This window comes from Wickerhamomyces anomalus, assembly GCF_001661255.1.
Source record: "Wickerhamomyces anomalus NRRL Y-366-8 unplaced genomic scaffold WICANscaffold_7, whole genome shotgun sequence".
Classification (NCBI taxonomy): Eukaryota; Fungi; Ascomycota; class Saccharomycetes; order Phaffomycetales; family Wickerhamomycetaceae; genus Hansenula; species Hansenula anomala.
Genome location: NW_017567116.1, coordinates 768962 through 790273, shown reverse-complemented (window position 1 = coordinate 790273; position 21312 = coordinate 768962). Strand labels below are relative to the sequence as shown.

Sequence of the window (21312 nt, the reverse complement as noted above, 5' to 3'; positions counted from 1 at the left end):
AAGCCCTAAATACTTATCCGGGATCTCAAAAAATTTAGTACTGTGTGGCCCGTTAATAATTTTATTGAGTTGGGGACACATTTTGTGGAGTGGTCTAAATTCATTAAATGGGCATCTTTAAAGTCTATAAAAAAGCAGGGATCTTAAGGTATTTATACCTATTTAAAAGTTTGAATCAATATTTCAGAGAATCAGTACCCTGTAGTGAAATTCCTGCTCATTTTTAGCTTTTTTGGTGCTTTTTTACTCGTTGAAAGCGATAAATTTTTTGCAAATATTGACATTTGAAAAACACAAATAACTCAAGACATAGATAAAAACTCTATCTTTAAAAATATTTAAGTGACTATTAAATTAGCTCTAGTTTCTAAAAATATTACTTTCAAGTTATTTTGAGCTAAAAAAATTTTCAAAGTTTTTGGATCTTTAATTTTGAAATAAAAATCAATTTTACAACGTTATTAAACTTTAAGTATTTTAAAAAACAAAAGATACATATAAATTAAATTAGCGGGTTATAATATTTGACCATTCGTTAGTCGACTGAGCTATTTTATTTGCCAAATAAATTAGATTTTTAACAAGATTTTATGAATTTGAAATCGGCTTCAAAATCTTCAATTCCCACTAAATCCGGACTCAAAAATTAGATAAGAAACCAAGAGTATTGTTAACAAGGACAACATTAAATTCTGTCGAGAAAAGACTTAATGATCCTAAGTACAAATGATATTTAAGGGACTTACTCTTTGCTCATATCCATAGATTGCCTATATTTTCAGATAATTACTAGTAACAGTCTTCCCTCGATGTCTTTCATTAAACCCACACCAATATTTGGCTCTTTGAAAAGCTTTACTCATGCTAAAACAGCTTAAAACAATTTGATCATCAAGATACAAAACCAAATAGGACAAGTAATGGTAGTCAATCAACTTGTCTCAAACAACATTTACAATTTGATAAACAAGAGTAAACAAAAACAGGCTCTTCTAGCACCAATAGAAGTGAACAATAACTTTCATTGGTACATCATCAACTCTTCAGTTTTTCCCTTTGTTTAAATTTCAATCAATTAAAGTTTGACAGTGATCTTCATTGCTTCCTAAAATGGTTAACCCTATAAACAAATCAAGAGATATACAAGTACAAGACCAGATGTATACAAGAGCATCAAATCAATCACGTTGTAGAGGCTTGTACTTTATATAAAGTTTAGGAATATTGTTTCACTAAAATTACAAGCTGTACCTTAATTGTTAGGAAAAATAAGGCTTTCTACTTAAAAGTATTGTAGTCAAGGATAAGCTTCTCATGGGAATACTCACACTGTGTTAAAACTTCAGAGTCAAACAAAGAAAGTGAGATCCATATTGAGCTTTCGAGCAATCAATTGTGTATAATTGTCTCAATTGATCGTATAATTGGCATTGCGTGTTGTCTTTTAAAATACATCTAGCATGTGTAGATTAGTTTCAAAGCAACTGTGATTGATGTTAATCTCTGGGATCAAGAGATGAATTCATACACAAATTCAACACCCCCTGACACAATTCAGTTAGAAATCTTCACAAGTCGGTGTAGTCCTATTATCAGTTCAAAAGGAACGACAGAAACCTCCACTTCTTAAACGACCGAATTGAATCAAATCAAAATCCATAGACTTGTTATTTATTATATAGCAATCTGGTTTGTTGTTCTGTCTATGAATTTCCAACCATCTCAACGTATCTCTTCTTATACCTTTTTCTTGTTTTTCTTCGATTTCAAGTTCTATGCAGAATTGTGTAGGGCTAAACAGACCGCACAAGGAAGGAAGGAAACTAAACTAATTCAAGTGCTAAAAAAGCGCATCCCTGGTGAATTTGATGAGGTTTTGAATTTAGCAAGCTTGATAACCTGGCTCTGAATTATGCGATTTGATTTGGTTTGATTGTACCAAGATTCAACCGAATCGCTACCAAATTTTTTGTTGTGTAGGAAAAACGTGAAATTGATCGACGCTACTTTTTTTTTTTTTCTTTTCGCTTCATGTGCAAGGCAGCAGCTTTTCGATTGAAGTGATGAAGGGCTTGAGCTAGGTGAAGATGGAAGTGAATGGGTGTCTGAGGTGAAGTGTGATTGAACGAGATGGATAGGATAGTTATGTTCCTCATGGGTAGCTTAACTGTAGCTCTTGTTGTCGTTGTGATCATGTGTATTATTAGATTGTTGAGTGCTCAAAGCACTTGGTGTTAAAATAGAAATCTATTAGGTAGATGCATGTATTCCATTTAAACCAAATCCAGTAATTGGCTATTGGTCAAGTACAACTACGAAGAAATGTGTACTAGTGGGAATTTTATATATACCTTCCTGGATCCTCTTCCAATTGACTGGTCACATTCAACACATCAACAACAACAACCACCCACTATTCAATCAGATCCCCTTGAACTAGCTTTAAGGTTATTCCATTTCGAGAGAAATCACAGATTTTCATTCAATTACAACATCGTTTCTCAAACAAAGAAGGATCAAAAGCAAAACCATCATCACCAAAATCGAAAAACCATATAAGAAAGACTTGATAAGACCATATCACAACATCAAGCCTCGTTTAAAAGTGCTACAATTAATTTGAGGTACATCACCAGTGATTGTTTTGACACCTAAAGTTGATCAGTACAGTTATTGTCTTGCCTTTTTTACCCTCTAGGTGTTACCAGATATCCCGTTTATGCCAGAGGTTATAACCTACAATAGCATTAAGCCACCAATCTAGCCATTGTTGTGTATCTGTTTTAGGGCATTAGTTGGACCTTTTAAGACGGTTTACATTTCTCAATTATCAAAACACAAGGAGGTATAATTATAGATCAAAAGAACAAGGAATTTGTGTTGTAAGTGAAAGCAGCTAAAAAAATTGTTCGGTTATAAAAGAGACTTGAAAAGTTCTCAACCAAGAAAGGTGCCAAAAAACCATACATATACATTTGAGAACTACTCCAAACAGTTTTTAGTCCTGATTTTGTTGTTTATATCCAAGACGATATGATATTGATACAGAATTTCATAACATTTATACTCATAATACGGCTCACATCAGCAACTTTATCATATTGTTCATCTCAAAACACTGGATCTCAATTAGTCAATTCAAGTATTTATCAATCAAATGGGTTATGTCATGATAAATGTAACCAGGAAGGATTTGCACTAGCTATTGTTCAATATCAAGACTGTTGGTGTTCAAATTATGTCCCTGGTAACACTGTTGATGTTGATGAATGTAATATGAATTGTCCAGGGTTTCCAAGTGAGAAATGTGGTGGTGATGACTTATATGGATATATCTATTTGAACCAACCTAGTGGAACTGTTGGTGGTTCTAGCTCAACTACATCATCTTCAACAAGCACATCATCTTCAACAAGCACATCAACTTCTACTACAAGTTCCTCAACATCTACTTCAACGACCTCAACTTCATCAAGCACAACTACAACTTCATCAAGCACATCACCTTCAAGTTCATTCATTCAACCTACAACTTCAAGTACGTCGTCATCAACAAGTTCTTCAACTTGGAGTCCTCCTACATCATCAACAACAAGTGCTTCGCCTAGTTCATCTACATCATCAACTTCCACAACAAGCACAACTTCAAGTTCCACAACAAGTTCATCCACTTCAACATCAAGCACCTCATCAAGCACCTCACCAACAACCACATCAAGATCTACAATACCATCAACAACATCAGAAACCACATCCTCTTCCTCATCCTCAGCCAAACCTATATCAACACCAGTCATCACCTCAGTCGTCTATTCAATCTCCACTGTCACTGGAGGTAAACAAACCCAATACGTTACAACAGGGATCCAAACCACAATCTCCATATCAACATCACAAGATCCAAGTCTATCAAGTTCTGACTCAATGGCTCGTGCCACTGGTGTTACGCCTACTGCAGATAACAGCGGGAAGAACAATGACGATAATGATGATGATTCCTTCTTTGATTCCAAGGGAAAAGTTGCCGGTGTGTTTACAGCGGTTGGAGTTATTGGAGTGGTCATATTATCATTATTATTATGGGTCTTGACAAGATGTTTGCGTAATGAGAAGGATTATGACGATGAGGATGTTGTTGGAGTTGAAGGGTTCCAAAAACCAACGAATAATGGACCAAAAGGTTTTGTAACAAAGACGAATATTTTGCATGAGGATGAATTCAATGAGGTTTCGAGTACTGATGATACGGTCATTAATGAAAAACAACATAGTAATGCAAATAGTATGAAACAAAAGACCAATGGGAATAATGGGCATAAAAAGAATTTGTCTATTGTTAGTACAGATTTTGGTACTCCTATTATTGATAATCATGGTGATTCTACTTATGTTGATCAAAGATTAGATGTTGGAACTTTTTCAAATATTCATGAACGTGATGAAGTTTTATCGTTGAATGACAATGAAGATTATTCAAGAAAAGTGTTGAGGGTGACAAATCCATAAGAAGGATCATTTAGTTTTTGCATTTTACATTCATTCATTAGTTAGTTTCCACATTCACACCATTCAATTTTTTTGGCATTCAGTTCTTGAATGGTTTTACTTTTTGTTATTTGTTAAGGGGTTGGCTGAATATTATTTTAAGGCAGTCTGTATTCATAACTAGAGATGGTCTATAATCGTACACCCCCTTAAATACCCGGTTAATATGTGCATCTTTGTCAGGTCAGAATCAGTTCAATTCTGCGTGAACGTTTTCGTTTTTATTTTATTTGATATTGTGTTTTGATAGTAATGGAAGGGTTTAGGCTTTCATATTTTTTTGTTTCAATTTGGTTTCACATTACGAGAGAGAGTTGGTTAGGTTTAGTAATACAGTATAGTCATGGTTTGTAATAATAGATAATACATACAGAAATATCAACAGATCAAGTTTTCAGTAGGGATAAGACGATATATGACAAAGGTGTCTTGAATCTGGATGTGTTTAGTTGGGTCCTGGTTATAACGGTTTCAAACGATGATGATTTGTAGAATGTTCCATGGCAGCTTCACTGGCATAAGAGACAGTTAGCTTAAATTCACAGAACAACAACAACAACAACAACAACAGCAACTAGACCATGCCATAGATATTAATGTATCCATATTCTATTAACATTACACCACTTAGTCCCCATACTTCGTAATAGCCAGTACCTATCCTCACCATCGTCTCATCCCAAACTTTGCACCAGCCTGTTCAGTCCGTGCTGAAATCTCCTGTTGGGCGTGCGCAAACCAAGTCACCCGATACCTTTGCAAAACACAACAAAAGTTTAAGATTTGTTACTCCAATGACCATAATTACCATCTTCAACACTTCAACTATTTATACTCTGGCACATTTGCTCTATATCCCCAGAATTCCATATACATTACACAAACTTCACTAATACTCAATTATGTCCCAGATATGGAACTTCCTAAACAAAGAGTCAAGCAATCAAAGTGAGAATGACAATGTAAACGGTGAGTGGCTGTTACATCTGTATTAGATATGGATCAGTTTACTAACATTTCCAAAGAAGATGGTCATGTCGACTATTTCAACCACCATTTACAAAATGAACACAGCTCAAACTCAGACTCTACTCTAGAGGGCGATGATACACATAATCACAACATCAACTCTTCAAATTCTGATCATGAAACATTCAATTCTCAACTGAAAAGAAGGTTATCAAAACTGACAAATCACAAGAAGCAACAACAACAACAACACGATCAACAAACAACACCAAAGAAAAATTACAAGAAACATGATATTTCGTGTTTGAAGAAAGATGAAAATAGTCAAAGTTCATGTGATTGTCTTATTGATGAACAAGATGATCAAGTTAATGAAATCGTTTCACCTATTATTATAAGATCTTCAACAACTCATTTACCAAATATAGACTCCAATGTTTTATCACCAAATTCTTTATCAACAACATCCTCATTGATCTTTGAAAGAAATGTTCAAGATCAAATTACAAATTATTGTAATTGTACAACTACCACTGTGACTTCAACAAGTACAAATAGAAGCAGAAGAAATTCACACAATTTATTAGCAAGATCTCAAAGTGTTTCATCTCAATCTTCAATCCCAAATCATTTGAATTTTGAATTCTTCATACCACAAGTTCTTGATGCAACAACAGAAGTGCTAACTGACCCAAACTATAATGAAAATGTCGAAGTTATACAATCTTCAAATAACTCAAACCTAAGCTCGAGCTTATTAGCTGATAGTACCAATCCTCAATCTTCAACAAGACCAGGATTGGGAAGCAGAAGAATGTCAAGATCAGTGCCAATCTCAAGAAGACAAAGCAGTTGTGCACCACTAAGTCCAATCTCCACCACAACTACAACGACTAATATAAATGATGTTGATTATTCTGATAAGAAGAAGTTGAATTTTTGTTCATTTGCAGATTTATTAAGCGATGAAACAAGTTCTTCAGATGTTTTAATCTCACCAACAAGTCCAAAAAACAATTCAACTTTAGGGATGACTTCTAACTCAACTTTCCAAGATTTAAGGGACCCTTTCAATAAAGATCATGTATTTACTCAACCTCCTCCTCCTCTACAGACTCAATCAAATCCACCATTCCCGTCTCTGTCAAAGACTACATCTATAAAAGAGATTTTGTTGGAGAATCAATCAGAATTGGGTAAATAGTGCTTTGTTTGAATCTGAAACATTTATTTTTCATTCATTTTTTTAAGCCTCAATCAGGGGTTATCAGATCATTTATAATATTCCTTAATTTAGTTCATGCATTTTACAAATCCAATTTCAATTTTTGGAATGATGTTGGATTATGGCTTTCCTTTGGTGTTTTTTTAAACAACTCATCATAATATATTAATATTGTGTTATATTATTTATTCAACAGCTTGTGGGTTTTAGATAGGTTTTTTTCGTGAAGTATAATCGTTTCATGTTTGGTTTTTTATGGATCTTGTTTCTCCTCATTTTGTAGGCTTATGTATGGCCGCTAAAGGCCGTAGGTGGTAAATGACGTATATTAGGTAGCTAGCTGGCAGTTAACAATATCACATTAATAGCGACATCGTTATACTAGTCGTCAACGTATCATTCAAGGTGATTTAATCAGCCAAAGGCTTCGACGAGTTGATTTGTTTGATAGAATAGAACCAAACTTTGTCTAGTTTACCAACAGATATGCGTCGTTTAATTGATCAATGAATTAATTATAAGCTTGTAGAAAGGATAACGTCGACGACAGCTTGAATATACGTCTAGATCAAGTCACAATCATCCAACTAGTTGAATTGCCTACATTATAATTGATAATCTTGTCAAAAACATTCAATTTCAATCAATTCTCACAATTGAATCAGCAATAGTTTCAGCTGAATATCAAATGAGGGATGATCAAAAATAATAAATCAATTTCATCTATATTATATCATGACAGTATTAATCTTGTCTGTGGATTATCTGCATATAATTAATATTAAATATAATTATGTTGAAAAACTTCATAGTCCAACGTCGTTCAGGACCTACTGATTATAAGTCCACGGTGAATCGTGATCATAGAATTCCTTGACCAAATCCAATAGAAACATGAAAGCAATCATCTCATGATAGGCAAAGCTTGTAATATCCGCCGGCAGACAATATAATCTGAAAATAAAAATAAACAAAGAACATTCTCCATATGGTATGAAGTGAGTTCAATCTATATTTTCAAATTTCAACTGTCCTCGAATATATTTCCAGCACAAGTGTCACGTCGCGGACTTGTGCACCTGTTAACACAGTCACGTGCCAGATCACGTTCTGGAAATTCTCGCCTAAAAATTTTTTTTGTTTGACGTTGGACGGTGAATTGATAAAACATAATTCCAGCCAAACAAAAAGACAAACAATTGAACAAACAAAGCAATTATCCTAGATATTTCCATCTATTTTGTCAAATGATTTGTTGAAAATAAAATATCACAAATTAACTTCAACTTTCAAACTGAATTACTGTTTTCAAAACTTTCCAATTACTGAAAGAATACTAAATAAAATTAAAATAAAGTGAAAGATTTATCAAAACATCAATATTCCCAATTGAAATAAGGAATTCAAAACTATCAACTATGGATCCAAATATCTTGTTCTCTTATGATGGTGTAAATGGACATAAAGCTGATGATTTAGAAAGTAACATCTCCCTTGTTGATAACTATGAATATGATTCTCAAAATGGCGCTGCTTCTCCAACAATCAATGGTGATGATGATGACGATGAAGACTACAAATATGATTCTGATTTAGATAATGAAGAAATCGAAGAGCTTTATGATGATGAAGATGATGAGGATGCTGAGGGCCAAAATGGTCATCATCATCATAATCATGAAGATGACGGATTCGATCCTCATTTACCTGAACATGCTTGTGCTTATTGTGGTATCCATAGCGCTTCAAGTGTTGTCAAGTGTAATACTTGTAATAAATGGTTTTGTAATTCCAAGAACAACACTTCAAGTTCCCATATTGTTACCCATTTAGTTATGTCAAAACATAATGTTGTTTCATTACATCCAGATTCAGATTTTGGTGATACTACATTAGAATGTTATAATTGTGGTAATAAAAATGTGTTTGTTTTAGGTTTTGTCTCTGCTAAATCTGAGACTGTTATTGTCATTTTATGTCGTTTACCATGTTCCCAATCAAAAGATAGTAGATGGGATACAAATGAATGGACTGCTTTGATTGAAGACCGTCAATTATTACCTTGGGTTGCTTCGATTCCAACTGAAGAGGAATCTTTAAATGCAAGAAATATCACAAATGCTCAAATTTCAAAATTGGAAGCAAAATGGAGATTGAATAAAGATGCTACAATCCAAGATGTTGATAAACCTGAAGAAGAGAGTGAAATTGTTCCAATCTTGCTAAGATATGCTGATGCTTATGAATATCAAAGATCTTTTGGTCCTTTGGTTAAATTAGAAGCCGATTATGATAAACAATTGAAAGAATCTCAAGCTTTAGAGCATATTTCTGTTAAATGGTCATTAGCCTTAAACAACAAACATTTGGCTTCTTTTTCATTATCAACTTTTGAAAGTTCTGAATTGAAAGTTGCTGTTGGTGATGAAATGATTTTACGTTATAGTGGTGTCAATCATGATGCTTGGGAATCGAGAGGTTATATCATTAGAATTCCAAGTGCTCATCAAGAAGAATTCACTTTAGAATTATTAACTTCCAAAACTCAACCACCAACTAATTGTACTACTGATTTCACTGCTGAATTTGTTTGGAAAGGTACTTCCTATGATCGTATGCAAGATGCTATGAAAAAATTTGCTGTTGATAATCAAAGTGTTAGTGGGTACATTTATCATAAATTATTAGGTCATGAAGTTGATTCAGTAGAATTTGATATTCAATTACCTTCAAAGTTCTCAATTCCTGGATTTGCTGAATTAAATGTTTCACAGGCAAATGCAATTAAAAGCGTTTTACAAAGACCATTAAGTTTGATTCAAGGTCCTCCAGGTACTGGTAAAACTGTCACTTCAGCCACTATTATTCATCATTTGACTAAATTAAATAAAGATCGTATAATGGTTTGTGCTCCTTCAAATGTTGCTGTGGATCATTTAGCTTCAAAATTGGATCAATTAGGTTTAAAAGTTATCAGATTAACTGCTAAAAGTAGAGAAGATGTGGAAAGTTCTGTTCAACATTTATCATTAACTCATTTAGTTGCTAAACGTGCTAAAGGTGAATTGAAAAAATTGATTAAATTAAGAGCCGATATGGGTGAATTAAGTGCAGAGGATTCTAAAACTTATTTCAGTTTATTGAGAAAGAAGGAAACAAGTTTATTGAGTGCCGCTGATGTTGTTTGTTGTACTTGTGTTGGTGCTGGTGATAGAAGGTTATCTGGTGTCAATTTCAGAACCGTGTTGATTGATGAAAGTACTCAAGCTTCAGAACCTGAATGTTTAATTCCAATTGTTCATGGTGCTAAACAAGTTATTCTAGTTGGTGATCATCAACAATTAGGTCCAGTCATCTTGGATAAGAAAGCTGGTGATGCCGGTTTGAAACAATCACTTTTCGAAAGATTAGTTGTCTTGGGTCATATTCCAATCAGATTAGAAGTTCAGTATCGTATGAATCCATGTTTAAGTGAATTTTCAAGTAATATGTTTTATGAAGGTTCTTTACAAAATGGTGTCACTAAAGAACAAAGACAAATTCCTGATTCAACTTTCCCATGGCCAGTTATTGATACCCCAATGATGTTTTGGGCAAATTTTGGTAGAGAAGAAATCTCTGGTAGTGGTACTTCATTTTTGAATAGAATTGAAGCAATGAACTGTGAACGTGTCATTACAAGATTATTTAGAGATGGTGTTAAACCTGATCAAATTGGTGTGATTACTCCTTATGAAGGTCAAAGAGCTTATGTTGTCCAATATATGCAAATGAATGGTTCAATGGATAAAGATTTATATATGGAGGTTGAAGTTGCCTCAGTTGATGCTTTCCAAGGTCGTGAAAAAGATTTCATTATTTTAAGTTGTGTTAGAGCAAATGACCAACAAAATATTGGGTTCTTGAGTGATCCAAGACGTTTAAATGTTGCCTTAACAAGAGCTAAGTATGGTGTTGTGATCCTAGGTAACCCAAGAGCTTTATCTAAAAATCCATTATGGAATCAATTATTATTACATTATAGAGAAAAAGGTTGTCTTGTTGAAGGTCCTTTAGATTCATTACAATTGTCTTCTGTTCAACTAAACAGAGCTAATAATAAATTCAGACCAAATCGTAACAGAAACCAATTTGGTGGTCCTTCTAAATTTGGAGCCCCATCCACAAATGCTCCATCTACTGTCAATGATTTTGAAACTGCAAGTTTGGTTTCATTTGTTACAGATAATGAATCTTTAGGTTTCACTTCTGGTGCTGGTGGATATCCTCCATTTTTCTCTGCTAAACATTGGCCAACTTTTAATGACCAATACCCTAATGCTCATGGTTCTGCTGAACAAGGTGACGCTGAAACTAATAATAATTCATATGATCCTGCAAGAAATCCTCAAATTGGATCAAGTTTCAGTGCAAGATTAGAAAAGTTGGGTGGTTCTTCATCTCGTTATGAAAACCATAATATTGAAGATGATATTAGAAGTATTACTTCAGGTTTTGGTCCAGCAGGTTTGAATATTAATAAATAGGTTACTGATTAATGTACATGTCTCTAAAAATTAGTAAAACATTTTTTTATATTAAACAAAATCAAGTATTACAAAAATATTGTCCCAGCTAAAAACATATCGAATAAATAATATTAAACTCCTCATCTTTTCCCTCCTAACCATTTTCTGAATCCTTTCTTTGGACTTTCAAGTTTATCTCCACTCCCGTTTAATTGTTCATTACTTCCAGTAAATGATGAAATTGTATTTATACTTGCTGATCTTATTATTCTGGAAATTCTCTTGGAAGAAATGGAGCTAGGCGGAATTGCTCCAGCATCTAAATCACCACCAAATCTCAATTTGATTGAGGACAATGTAGAGCTATTAGCTAGATTTCTCGAGTTCGAGGTTTTTTGATCATGAACCTTCAAAAAGTTTTTATTCTCATCAACTATTGTAGTGATCAAAAGATTTTCAATGAAAGAATCAATATCATCAATATCTTCTGCACTTTCATAGGTTGATAACTTGGCAGTAAGACGTGCTTTCTTACTTGAAAGTCTATCAGCCTCTATTATCAAATCCTTCAATGAACTATTGGAGTTGATGTAGTTGAATATGGTGTCACTTTCATTAGTATTTAATAGGTTTTTGATGAATTCTTCTGACCCAAATTCGAAATCTTGATTTGTTGATTTACTATTATCAGTTTTTATGACTAATTTTTCAAACTCTAATGAACCAATCTTGTATAATTCAGTTGGGCTTGATTCACCGGTTTCCTCTTCTACTTTGTTTTCATTATCAGCATAATCATCAATAACTTTTGGACTAATGTACTCTGTTGAAATCTTATCAACCAATTGATCAAGTCTCAAGTATTTATCAATTAGATATGGAACAGTTGGAAGCTCTTTTAGCAAATTCTTTGATGTCAAGATAATATCTGTTCTCTCTAATGAAGTACTTAGCTTCAAATGTTTTGGATTGAAATCTAATTTTTTACCTGTAACTTTATCAAGATAATCCATCAGTTCATCTTCATGTTTTTTGATGAATAATTCATTCAACTTCATCATATACGGCTCTTTAGCACCAAATAAAACTCTATTGGAAAATGTCAACAATATTTTGGAGATGAGTGTCAAAGTTCTTTTGATTTCACCAGTTTGATGGTCTTTAGTCAAAAAGAATAATTTGGGGTTCAGTATAACAGGACAAAAAAATCTCAAAAATAAAAACCCTGTAATACAATTCAAAGTTATCTTGGTATCATTGGTGTACATCTCAATTTTTTTACGTAATAAGATCAACTGTTGCTTGATCTGTTGAGGTAAATCATTTGATGTATTGTAAACCCTTGACCAAAGTTCTTCGACATACTGTAACAAAAGTTCCATATTATGCTGTAGCATGTCGTTCTTAAGAGCCTCATCATCTTCATACACTCTCATTGGATCAATCTCTGTACTTTTTTTATTTGCAATTATCTTGGTGATGACCTTACCCACAACTTTCTCAAGATATTCTTGACCAACTCTAAGATTATAGATTTCCAAAGATTTTGTCAAAACACTATTACCCCTGAACAATGTATTGTACAAATTGGTAGTTTCATTCATCTTGGTCTTTGTCAAAGTAGTCTTATTTACTTCTTCATCAACCAATGCGTTGAACCACTCATTCTCCTTCTGTAATGCTTGGAAAATATCAAGCAAAATAATTGAAGTTTTTTCCAAATATTCATGACCACCTTGTTTACTGATCACATAGTTCAGCAGTTTTTTTGGGTTCAAATTCAACATCATTTGTTCAAAATTATTGAAGTTATCAGTAGGAAGAATGTAACTCTTTTGGTTTTGAATAGTGATACAGATTTGCCCTATATTAGCACCGTCGAGTTCCAAAGGTATTCTTGTTTCCTGGTGGTAAGCCTCATCATTCAGCACTGACGAATCTATTATTGAGTACCCCAAAATTTGATCATCTGGATAATAACGAGTACTTAGTGCCCTTTTCAAAACAATTATAAAGCTTTTAGTAGCTAATGGTAAATCAAAGTCAAAAGATTCCCTGAAGAACGGATTTCTTGAACTTTCAATAATGGAGGTTCTTAACCATGGTGCATCCCAAACTGTAACTTCTGCATATATCTTGGAAGTTTCATCGTTGAACTTAGGTAGTTGCTCATTTAGCGAGGCTTCTAAGATACCCAAATTGATTCTTCTGGATACCCTCAATAGATTCTTATTATCTAACCCAACGTATTCTCTTTTAGCAAAAGCCGAGAGTGCCACAAGCCAATCCTCCACATCAATCCTATAGGGGAACTCAAGAATAATTCTCGAGACTCTACCCATCTCATTAGAAATTGTAGGTATTATATTGTGAGTTGAGCAGTTTTGCAATTGAACTTCATTTCTCAGGTTTGGAATAACACCGACAAATAGATAATTGGAAGACTCAAAAATGGAGTTATGAATTTCTCTAATCTCTGACCTTGTCAACAACTTGACATCAATTGAATAGAGTAAGCTTCCATCAGACTCACCCAGTAGCTCTAAGACACCATTGGACTTCAAAACAACCATAGCAGTAAACCAACCTTCATTTGAGTCAGGAAACAGTGGAACCGCTGGGCCTTCCAGCACTTCAACATTTTTGTTCTTGGGTATTTGACCAAATATTTTACAGCTGCATACCAACAAGCTTTCAGATTGACTTTGCTTTGAGTTATGATATGGGATAGTCAATTGTTTATTGGCTATTCCTCTGGGTCTCATGTTTTGCCAAAATAGTAGCGCTGAAAGCAATTTGACAAACGTAGTTTTATCAGCAGGTTTTAGATGGACCAGATGCTTCTTATTGTAGGATTGCACGATAATTTTGGAGTCAATAACTTGGATACAACATGACTGCAGACTCCTTATTGGCTTTTCCGATGTTTGTAAGATAAGTAATTCACCTTTGGGCGTAATCTTGATGGTGTTACTTTCATATCTGTCACCGTTATTTGACCATTCCAATTGTTCTCGAAACCCGCCCTGGTTATTCTTGATAAGGCTCCTTATTGACTTAGCGTCTAGTGAGAGACTGGAACTCATGATATTTCCATTTACTGCCTAACGATTGTTTAACTTTCTGTCGTGTTGATGAAGTCTTCATAGGCTTTTTTTGGTAATTTGAACTTTTCAAAGATCTTCGATCTGCCTGTCTGTGCGTGGCTGTGACAAATTTATAACGTCGAACAAACTGCAACAGAAGAAACAATCAATTCTACAAGAATAAGATAAAATTTCTGAAATGATAACGAGTCTCCATTAAAACAAAAACACACAGAGTTATAGAGTGACCAAAAAAACACCGGAAAAAAAGAAGAAGTACCCAAATTAATCATCAATTAAGTCTAAAAAAAGCGTAAGAACAATTTATTGTGCAAAGGTTTGGCTGGCTCAAGTCAATGAGAAAGCTTTTGGAGCTTCACCTTCTGGGCCAATGTATTCTTTTTCTCTCCATGGACCAACATCCGATAATAATAATCCACCTTGAGCTTCATCAACTTCTGATTTACCACCGAATTTGACTGGCAAGTTTTCGGCTGGAATTTGTTTTAATAATTCTTTTTGGTATGATGAACCCAAAATAAAGATTTTAGCAACGGTGACTGGATCTAAAAATGGTTTGAATAAACGGAATGCAGTAGAGAACCCGAATGGAGCATTGATCAAATAGAATTTACCCATACGTTCTGGATAATGGTTTTGACCAATGTATGAAGCTTCTCTAACATATGACAAGACTTGAGCAGCAGCAGAAATTGAAATACCTTTCAAATCTAGGATGGTACATGATGTTTCAACCAAATAATCAACTTTTCTTGAACAAGCTGGTAATCTGAATCTGACAAATGATTCATATTCCCAAACCAAGTTCTTCAACATACGTTCTTGTGTGGTAATTTTGTACATTTCAGTGATATTAACTGAACCTAATTCTTCAATATAAACTGGACGACCATCTTTATCGGTCTTGTGATAGTATTGAGGGTAGTATTTAGCGACAATTGGTTTTTCATCATAATGGAAATCTTCGAAGATGGTATCAACACCAAATTCTTTTCTCCATTTTTCATGTTCTTCAAACATCTTTTGAGCTAAAGCAATATCAAACTTACGAGCTCTCAAGAAACGTAACTTTTTTTGGTTGTTAGTAATAATTATCTCCTATTTCCTTTCTAACAATAACTTACCAATGAAGCATCATCTAAGCGAACTTCGAAACCTTTAGCTTGCAATGCTGTTCTCAATTCTTTCACTTTTTCTTCTTGCTCTGGACTCAAGTTACCTGGGTATCCTTGGGGAGTACCTGCTGGGCTGACTTGTGGGAAAGATGCTCTATTGAATGTTAGTATAATTGTCCTCTCACTCTGTCATTCTCCAAAATCAAAATACTCCAAAACATACAAAAATTCTTGTTCCTGAGATAGAAAATACTGTTAGTACAAACCCAATTCCACTTAAAGTAACACTGTTATCCGATTGTATACTCACTGAAACCATCTTTACGTTCTCTATTAAGGTATATTTGTGTAGTTTCTATAACTTCTCTATTGGTTTGCGATTTCCTTTTTATTTGGTTGTCAACTTCGATTTTTATGAAAAAAAAAGTGTTGCCCCGGCAAAAGCGGTATCGACAGCAGACAATTCGCGAAACAGAAAAATTGAAATCAAAACACGAGAAACGACGCGTATTGATTTTGTTTGTTGGTAGCTCATTGGAGGCTGAAGCAATGAGCAAACCTGTTTTGGACTTTGGCTTAGGGTCTCTTGACTTTAAGAATACACTGCTAGGTGGTAATACCCAACAGAGCTCACAGGACAAGCCAGCGTCTTCAAAAGATTTGGGTACAGTTGCTTCAACACCTACAATATTGGCTGATGACGATGTTAATCAGAAGACTGCTAAACTACCCAATGGGAAACAAATAACCATCAAGAAGAAATCAGATAAAGGGAAAAAGAACAGCGCAGATGCACTGGATGCTTTGAAAAAAGAGAAGGAGAATTATGGGTTCAATATCAATGAGTTATATGCTAAATTAGAAGTTCAAAGATTGAAAGATAAATCTGGATCCTCAAAAAAGGAATCTTACATCCCTAAAAACGATGTGCTTTGGGCTGAAAAATGGAGACCTAAATCATTTTTTGAATTGATTGGTAATGATGATACCAATAGAAGGATGCTTAAATGGGTAAAAGAATGGTCAAGAGTTGTATTTGACAAGAACTACAAACCAATCACCACAGATGATTCTTCAGCTACAAACTCAAAATTTATTGACCCATTCGGACGTCCAAACAAGAAGATAATGTTAATACACGGTCCTCCAGGTCTTGGTAAGACAACTGTTGCTCATGTTATTGCTAAACAAGCCGGCTATGAAATAATGGAAGTTAATGCAAGTGATGAAAGGTCTGGTCAACGTGTTAGAGATAAAATTGTTAACTCTTTGGCATCTCAGACATTTTCAGGTAAACCTGTATGTCTTATTGCTGATGAAGTTGATGGAGCTGCTGAATTTGGGTTTATAAAAGTGTTGGTGGATTTAATCAATGAAGATCAAAAAGCTATTTACAAGTTTCAACATTCTGATGGTGATAGATCATCCAAGGAAAAAAGTAAAAAGAAGCCAAAATTTTTATTGAGACCCATCATTGCAATCTGTAATGATCTATATGCACCATCGTTAGAGAAATTGAGAATGCATTCAGAAATCATAGCGTTTAAAGCTCCTTCAGAAAGAGACTTACGGGAAAGATTAAGGGACATTTGTAAACATGAAAAGATAAGCCTTACAAACCAACAGTTGCAAGAGATTGTTTTATTGACAAATCGTGATATTAGAAGTTGCTTGAACATTTTACAATTTGGTGGTGGGTTGAACAGCTCGAATGACTTGAGGAAGAAAGATAGTCAAGTGTCTTGGTTTGCAATAGTGAACGAGATTTTCAGGAGAAGAAGAGATCTTAAAAAAGGTGTACAATTTAAAGAACTTGCAAACATAATAAGCATTAATAATAATTATGACAAGATCATCAATGGTTGTTTCCAAAGTTATCATGATATCACATATAACGATTCAGGAATGTCTAAGCCTGCTATGATCAGTGATTGGTTATATTTCGGTGATATAATGGGTAAAACCACATATGAATCTATTGGTGATCTAAGTTACTACTCTTCCCAAGTTGCATTACAATTTTTCAATCAATTTAGTGATCTAGGTAATAGAGAAACTATAATGATCAAATCAGATTATGAACATTTTGAATCAAGAAGGGCCAACTTTAATTTGCTGAGACTTTTGCATAGTAATGTCAATGTTCATTTAAGAACTTTTTTGAAATTACAACAATTACCAACTGAGGTGTTACCATTGTTAGATTATATAATAACACCAGAGTTGAAGAGTTTGAACAACATTAAAGATTATGATAAAAGAAAATTACATGATGCTATTGATTCCTTACAAGGCTTTGGTCTAAGAATTACAGAGGCGAAAGATGAAGCTTTCAATGAAATTTATACAACGTATCCTCAATTCAGTTCGATTTCTAAGTTTGACACTCTATCTACCAAGAAATTAACTCAAAAAAGAACCCAACTGTTCCCTGTTTTGCAGAAAGAAATGGATCTAGTAAGAGTTAAAAAGAGAGCATTTTCAGAAGTTGAAAAAGATGCAGAAGCTAAAAGCTCAAAAACCGGTGCAGATTTCGCATTATTGAAAAATCAATATGAAAAGATTGCAGAAGCTGAACTAAAAGCAAAGAAATTAAAGACAGAGGTGAAAATTTGGGTTAAATATCATGAAGGATTCTCAAATGCTGTGCGTAAACCTGTTAAATGGAAATCACTTTGGGAATAAAATCATAAAATATGCATTTAATAAACTATTTACAATCATTCAAGATGATCAATAATGTAGGTTGCTTCTCTCAATCCACTCATCCAAGCACCATGGACACAACCATTACCGTCCATAATTGTATGCTCTCCTGCAAATCTAACATTACCAAACCCTTCTTCAAACGCAACAACTGCACTAATTGGATCATCACCTGGAAAGCATGCAGAATAGGATCCTCTTTGATAGGGATCAGTTGTCCATTCAGAGGTGAATACATTCTTAGGATCCGGAATGTCCTTTTTAGATGATATGACTTGAACATAAGGTTTTAAAAACTTCCATGCCTTTTCAGGGTTCTCTTCCAAATAATCTGTCAATGGTGATTGAGTTATAGCAACCAATGATGGTTTATTGAAATCAGCTGCAAAGTTTAAAAACAGTATTGGGTAATCAAATGGTTTTGGTGTTTCAGAATTTGGAAAATTTGGGACAGTTTTATCGTTGAGAATAGCTTCAGCAAAGCCTTCAGGTGGTGAGGATAAACATACAAAACGTTCATCATCAGTTCCCCAAAAGCATTCATCAAACTCCAGCACCACTTTACCCAAAGCACCAAAGTGACATTTCTTTAAAGATTCAGTTATTCTTTGAGGCAGTTTAGGCTCAAATTTGATGGCACCCTTTTCTTGTTCTCCCAGTGCAATGATCGATTGGGGAACAGCAACAATAGCAAAATCCCCTTCATATTCTTCACCATCAACAGTAGTGACTTTGACTTTTTTGTTCTTTGAAGTTCTTGCAATTGATTTCACCGCCGTATTTAGTTTATAACTATCCTTTGACAATTGTGCAACATGTCTATTCAAAATTGTATCGTAATTCTTGACTAGAGCATTTCTACCATTATTTTCAACCTCAGAGTATTTGGAACTAAGTTCATTGATACTAATACCATGCCATAACTCCAACTTTCTGATATAACCTAATGCATGCTCAATTTGCCCTTTGGATAGTAGATGCTTTTTTTCTTGAAAATATTTGATCACAGTTTCATAAACGGACTTATCAGCATCAAGGTCTTTAAGATTCTCCATTTCGATGTATTTAGAGATTTCTACAGCAATTGGTTCCAGTCTTGAATCAGCAGGGACAGTTCCATTTTGATCAAATGTTTTATGGGGTATATCATCATAATAAAACTGTGCTCTCTCACCGACCGGGAGACTGTTTTCTGTATCAAACAAAGGATTGGATAAAGTGTCATGGAACCAACTTGCACCCATATCGTATTTAGTGTTCAAGCCTTCGACTGTCTTTAAGCGACCACCTAATCTATCTTTAGCTTCTAAGATGAAATAGTCTATACCATGTTTATTTAGTTCAAGAGCAGCTTTGATACCAGCAATACCACCGCCAATGATGATTACTTTTCCCTCAGTGCCCATAATGATTGTTATTTATAGTCAGAGTCTATGATTGATGCTCTATGATGATACTGTGGTGTGGTAGAAGCTGAAATGGTTTTTAACTTTTTGATCAGCTCTCGGAAAATTTCCAAATCTAATCAGATGATCATCGTGATATACAAAATGTTCAAATTAGCAGTATAGAGGAAGAATTCTCAGTTCATGGTTGAAAAGGAATTTCGGTTAAAGGAATCTGTGACTGAAGCTTCATCCAAATGGAATTTCAACTGAAATGTATTAATAGTAGAACGATCAAGGCATTTGCCGATGACTTCGTCGCTCAAGTCGCGAGTGAAAAATCAAGTGTTCCACAGTTGAAGAACCTTTCTAGCTTTAATAACTCGAAATATTTGTATACAAAGAGATCCTAAAAATCGACATGGTGAATATTGACTTATGAAATATTAATTTTATCACTTCAGATTAAAATATGCACATGTTAGAATGTTGGGTTTTTTTGTGACTTTTTGCTATAGAATGCACATTTTAAAATCTGCCCTCTAATATTCAACGAGAAGGTGGGCACAAACGACGTGAACTTGAACACAACACAACAACTAGACAATTATGGGTGGTGCAAATAGAGAATCCGTATCAGGAATACACGCTGATGAGAATGGTGATAGAGTCATAGGAGGATCTGTACGTGCTGATGGGACTGTGAGGAAAACAGTTAAAGTGAGGCCTGGATTCATCCCGAAAGAAGATGTGAAAAGGTATGATGTTCGAGAGAGAATACGCCAGAGGCAAGAAGAAAGAGAAACTAAGAATGATGAAAAAGTTGATGAAGTAAGGAAGCCAGGTGGTAGACCAAATAGACAATTTGGGGTGATCAATAACATATTACAATCAAACTCAAAACCTCAACAACCCAAAAAAGATGAAAAAGTTCAGCATGACTCAAATAAATCGAATAACGAGACCACTGAATTAGAATCTCCATTTGATAAGTTGAGCCTGGGCTCAAAAGAGTCGAGTCCACAGCCATCAAACAAATCAACCACAAGTACAAAAGAATCATCAACTTCAAAACCTAAGAAATATGTCCCACCATCAAGAAGGAAAAAATACACATTAGCAGATCTGGATAATTCTCAATAAATGAACCACCACACGTTCGTACCTTTCACTTCTACAAAACCACTTGTAATTGTCTAATTTAAGCTTCTGTGTGTTTCAGCCTCCAATTAAGATATATACACCCCCTCACAAAGTTTTAAATATATGTACAAATTATCCCTTCCTATCAATAAACCTATGAAGATTTACTAGCTTGTTGAATTCTAGCAATATAAGTTTTTGAAATTGCGTTCCATGCTCTCATATATTTCTCAAGACATCTATCTGTACAGTTCTATCATAAAATGTTAGTTAATCATCCTTATAGTTGAAAGAAAAAAGACATACTTCTTCACCGGTAGCAAATGGTTGTTTTTGACACTGTTGGAAACAGTTATCTGTGATTTTGTTAACTAATTCAGTTGCATTTGCAATAGCTAATTCTTGACCAATTTGTGCTTTTAATTGATCTTTAACTTGTGAGTTTGAGGAAACAGTTGAAGATGTAACAGGAGTTGTGCTGGTAGAGCCACCGAATAAACCACCTAAAGCCATTTTGTTGTATTGTATAATAAATGTATCAAGATCACTCAATTGTACTCAAGAATTGTACTCTCTTCAGGCGCTGTTCATTTTTTCAGACTTTTTCGA

At 34.3% G+C, this 21312-nt stretch overlaps 8 protein-coding genes across 8 annotated transcripts; 4 read left to right on the top strand and 4 right to left on the bottom strand.

Moving 5' to 3' along the window:
* Positions 1-3033: 3033 nt before the first annotated feature.
* WICANDRAFT_35918 (WSC domain-containing protein) lies at positions 3034-3336 on the top strand (the record flags this gene model as incomplete). The annotated part of the gene is made up of 1 exon (XM_019182373.1): positions 3034-3336. A coding segment is annotated over one exon (303 nt), but the record flags the coding sequence as incomplete, so codon positions are not given.
* Positions 3337-5447: 2111 nt separating this feature from the next.
* Positions 5448-6768, top strand: WICANDRAFT_107603 (uncharacterized protein; the record flags this gene model as incomplete). Its single annotated transcript, XM_019180508.1, has 2 exons — positions 5448-5514; positions 5541-6768. 2 exons carry the CDS (start codon positions 5448-5450, stop codon positions 6716-6718), a joined length of 1245 nt encoding a protein of 414 aa, XP_019036493.1. The 3' UTR covers positions 6719-6768.
* Positions 6769-11948: 5180 nt separating this feature from the next.
* On the bottom strand, positions 11949-14333 carry BUD2 (GTPase-activating protein BUD2; the record flags this gene model as incomplete). The annotated part of the gene is made up of 1 exon (XM_019182390.1): positions 11949-14333. A coding segment is annotated over one exon (2385 nt), but the record flags the coding sequence as incomplete, so codon positions are not given.
* A 348-nt stretch (positions 14334-14681) lies between these two features.
* On the bottom strand, positions 14682-15788 carry SEC14 (phosphatidylinositol/phosphatidylcholine transfer protein SEC14; the record flags this gene model as incomplete). The annotated part of the gene is made up of 4 exons (XM_019185243.1): positions 14682-15422; positions 15479-15623; positions 15693-15721; positions 15780-15788. The coding sequence occupies 4 exons, from the start codon at positions 15786-15788 to the stop codon at positions 14682-14684; spliced, it is 924 nt and encodes a 307-aa protein (XP_019036491.1).
* A 455-nt stretch (positions 15789-16243) lies between these two features.
* Positions 16244-18154, top strand: CTF18 (Ctf18p; the record flags this gene model as incomplete). Its single annotated transcript, XM_019180825.2, has 1 exon — positions 16244-18154. A coding segment is annotated over one exon (1911 nt), but the record flags the coding sequence as incomplete, so codon positions are not given.
* FMS1 (polyamine oxidase) lies at positions 18079-19615 on the bottom strand. The gene has a single exon (XM_019186621.1). The coding sequence runs from the start codon at positions 19579-19581 to the stop codon at positions 18190-18192; it is 1392 nt and encodes a 463-aa protein (XP_019036489.1). The 5' UTR covers positions 19582-19615; the 3' UTR covers positions 18079-18189.
* Positions 19616-20169: 554 nt separating this feature from the next.
* Positions 20170-20703, top strand: WICANDRAFT_65539 (mago-binding domain-containing protein; the record flags this gene model as incomplete). Its single annotated transcript, XM_019183930.1, has 1 exon — positions 20170-20703. The coding sequence occupies one exon, from the start codon at positions 20170-20172 to the stop codon at positions 20701-20703; it is 534 nt and encodes a 177-aa protein (XP_019036488.1).
* Positions 20704-20869: 166 nt separating this feature from the next.
* On the bottom strand, positions 20870-21201 carry TIM13 (protein translocase subunit TIM13; the record flags this gene model as incomplete). Its single annotated transcript, XM_019180912.1, has 2 exons — positions 20870-20956; positions 21010-21201. Coding segments are annotated over 2 exons (279 nt in total), but the record flags the coding sequence as incomplete, so codon positions are not given.
* Between the last annotated feature and the right edge of the window lie 111 nt (positions 21202-21312).

Excerpts from the sequence above, each read along its gene's own strand:
- FMS1 (XM_019186621.1), bottom strand. The coding sequence starts at position 19,581 with ATGGGCACTGAGGGAAAAGTAATCATCATTGGCGGTGGTATTGCTGGT.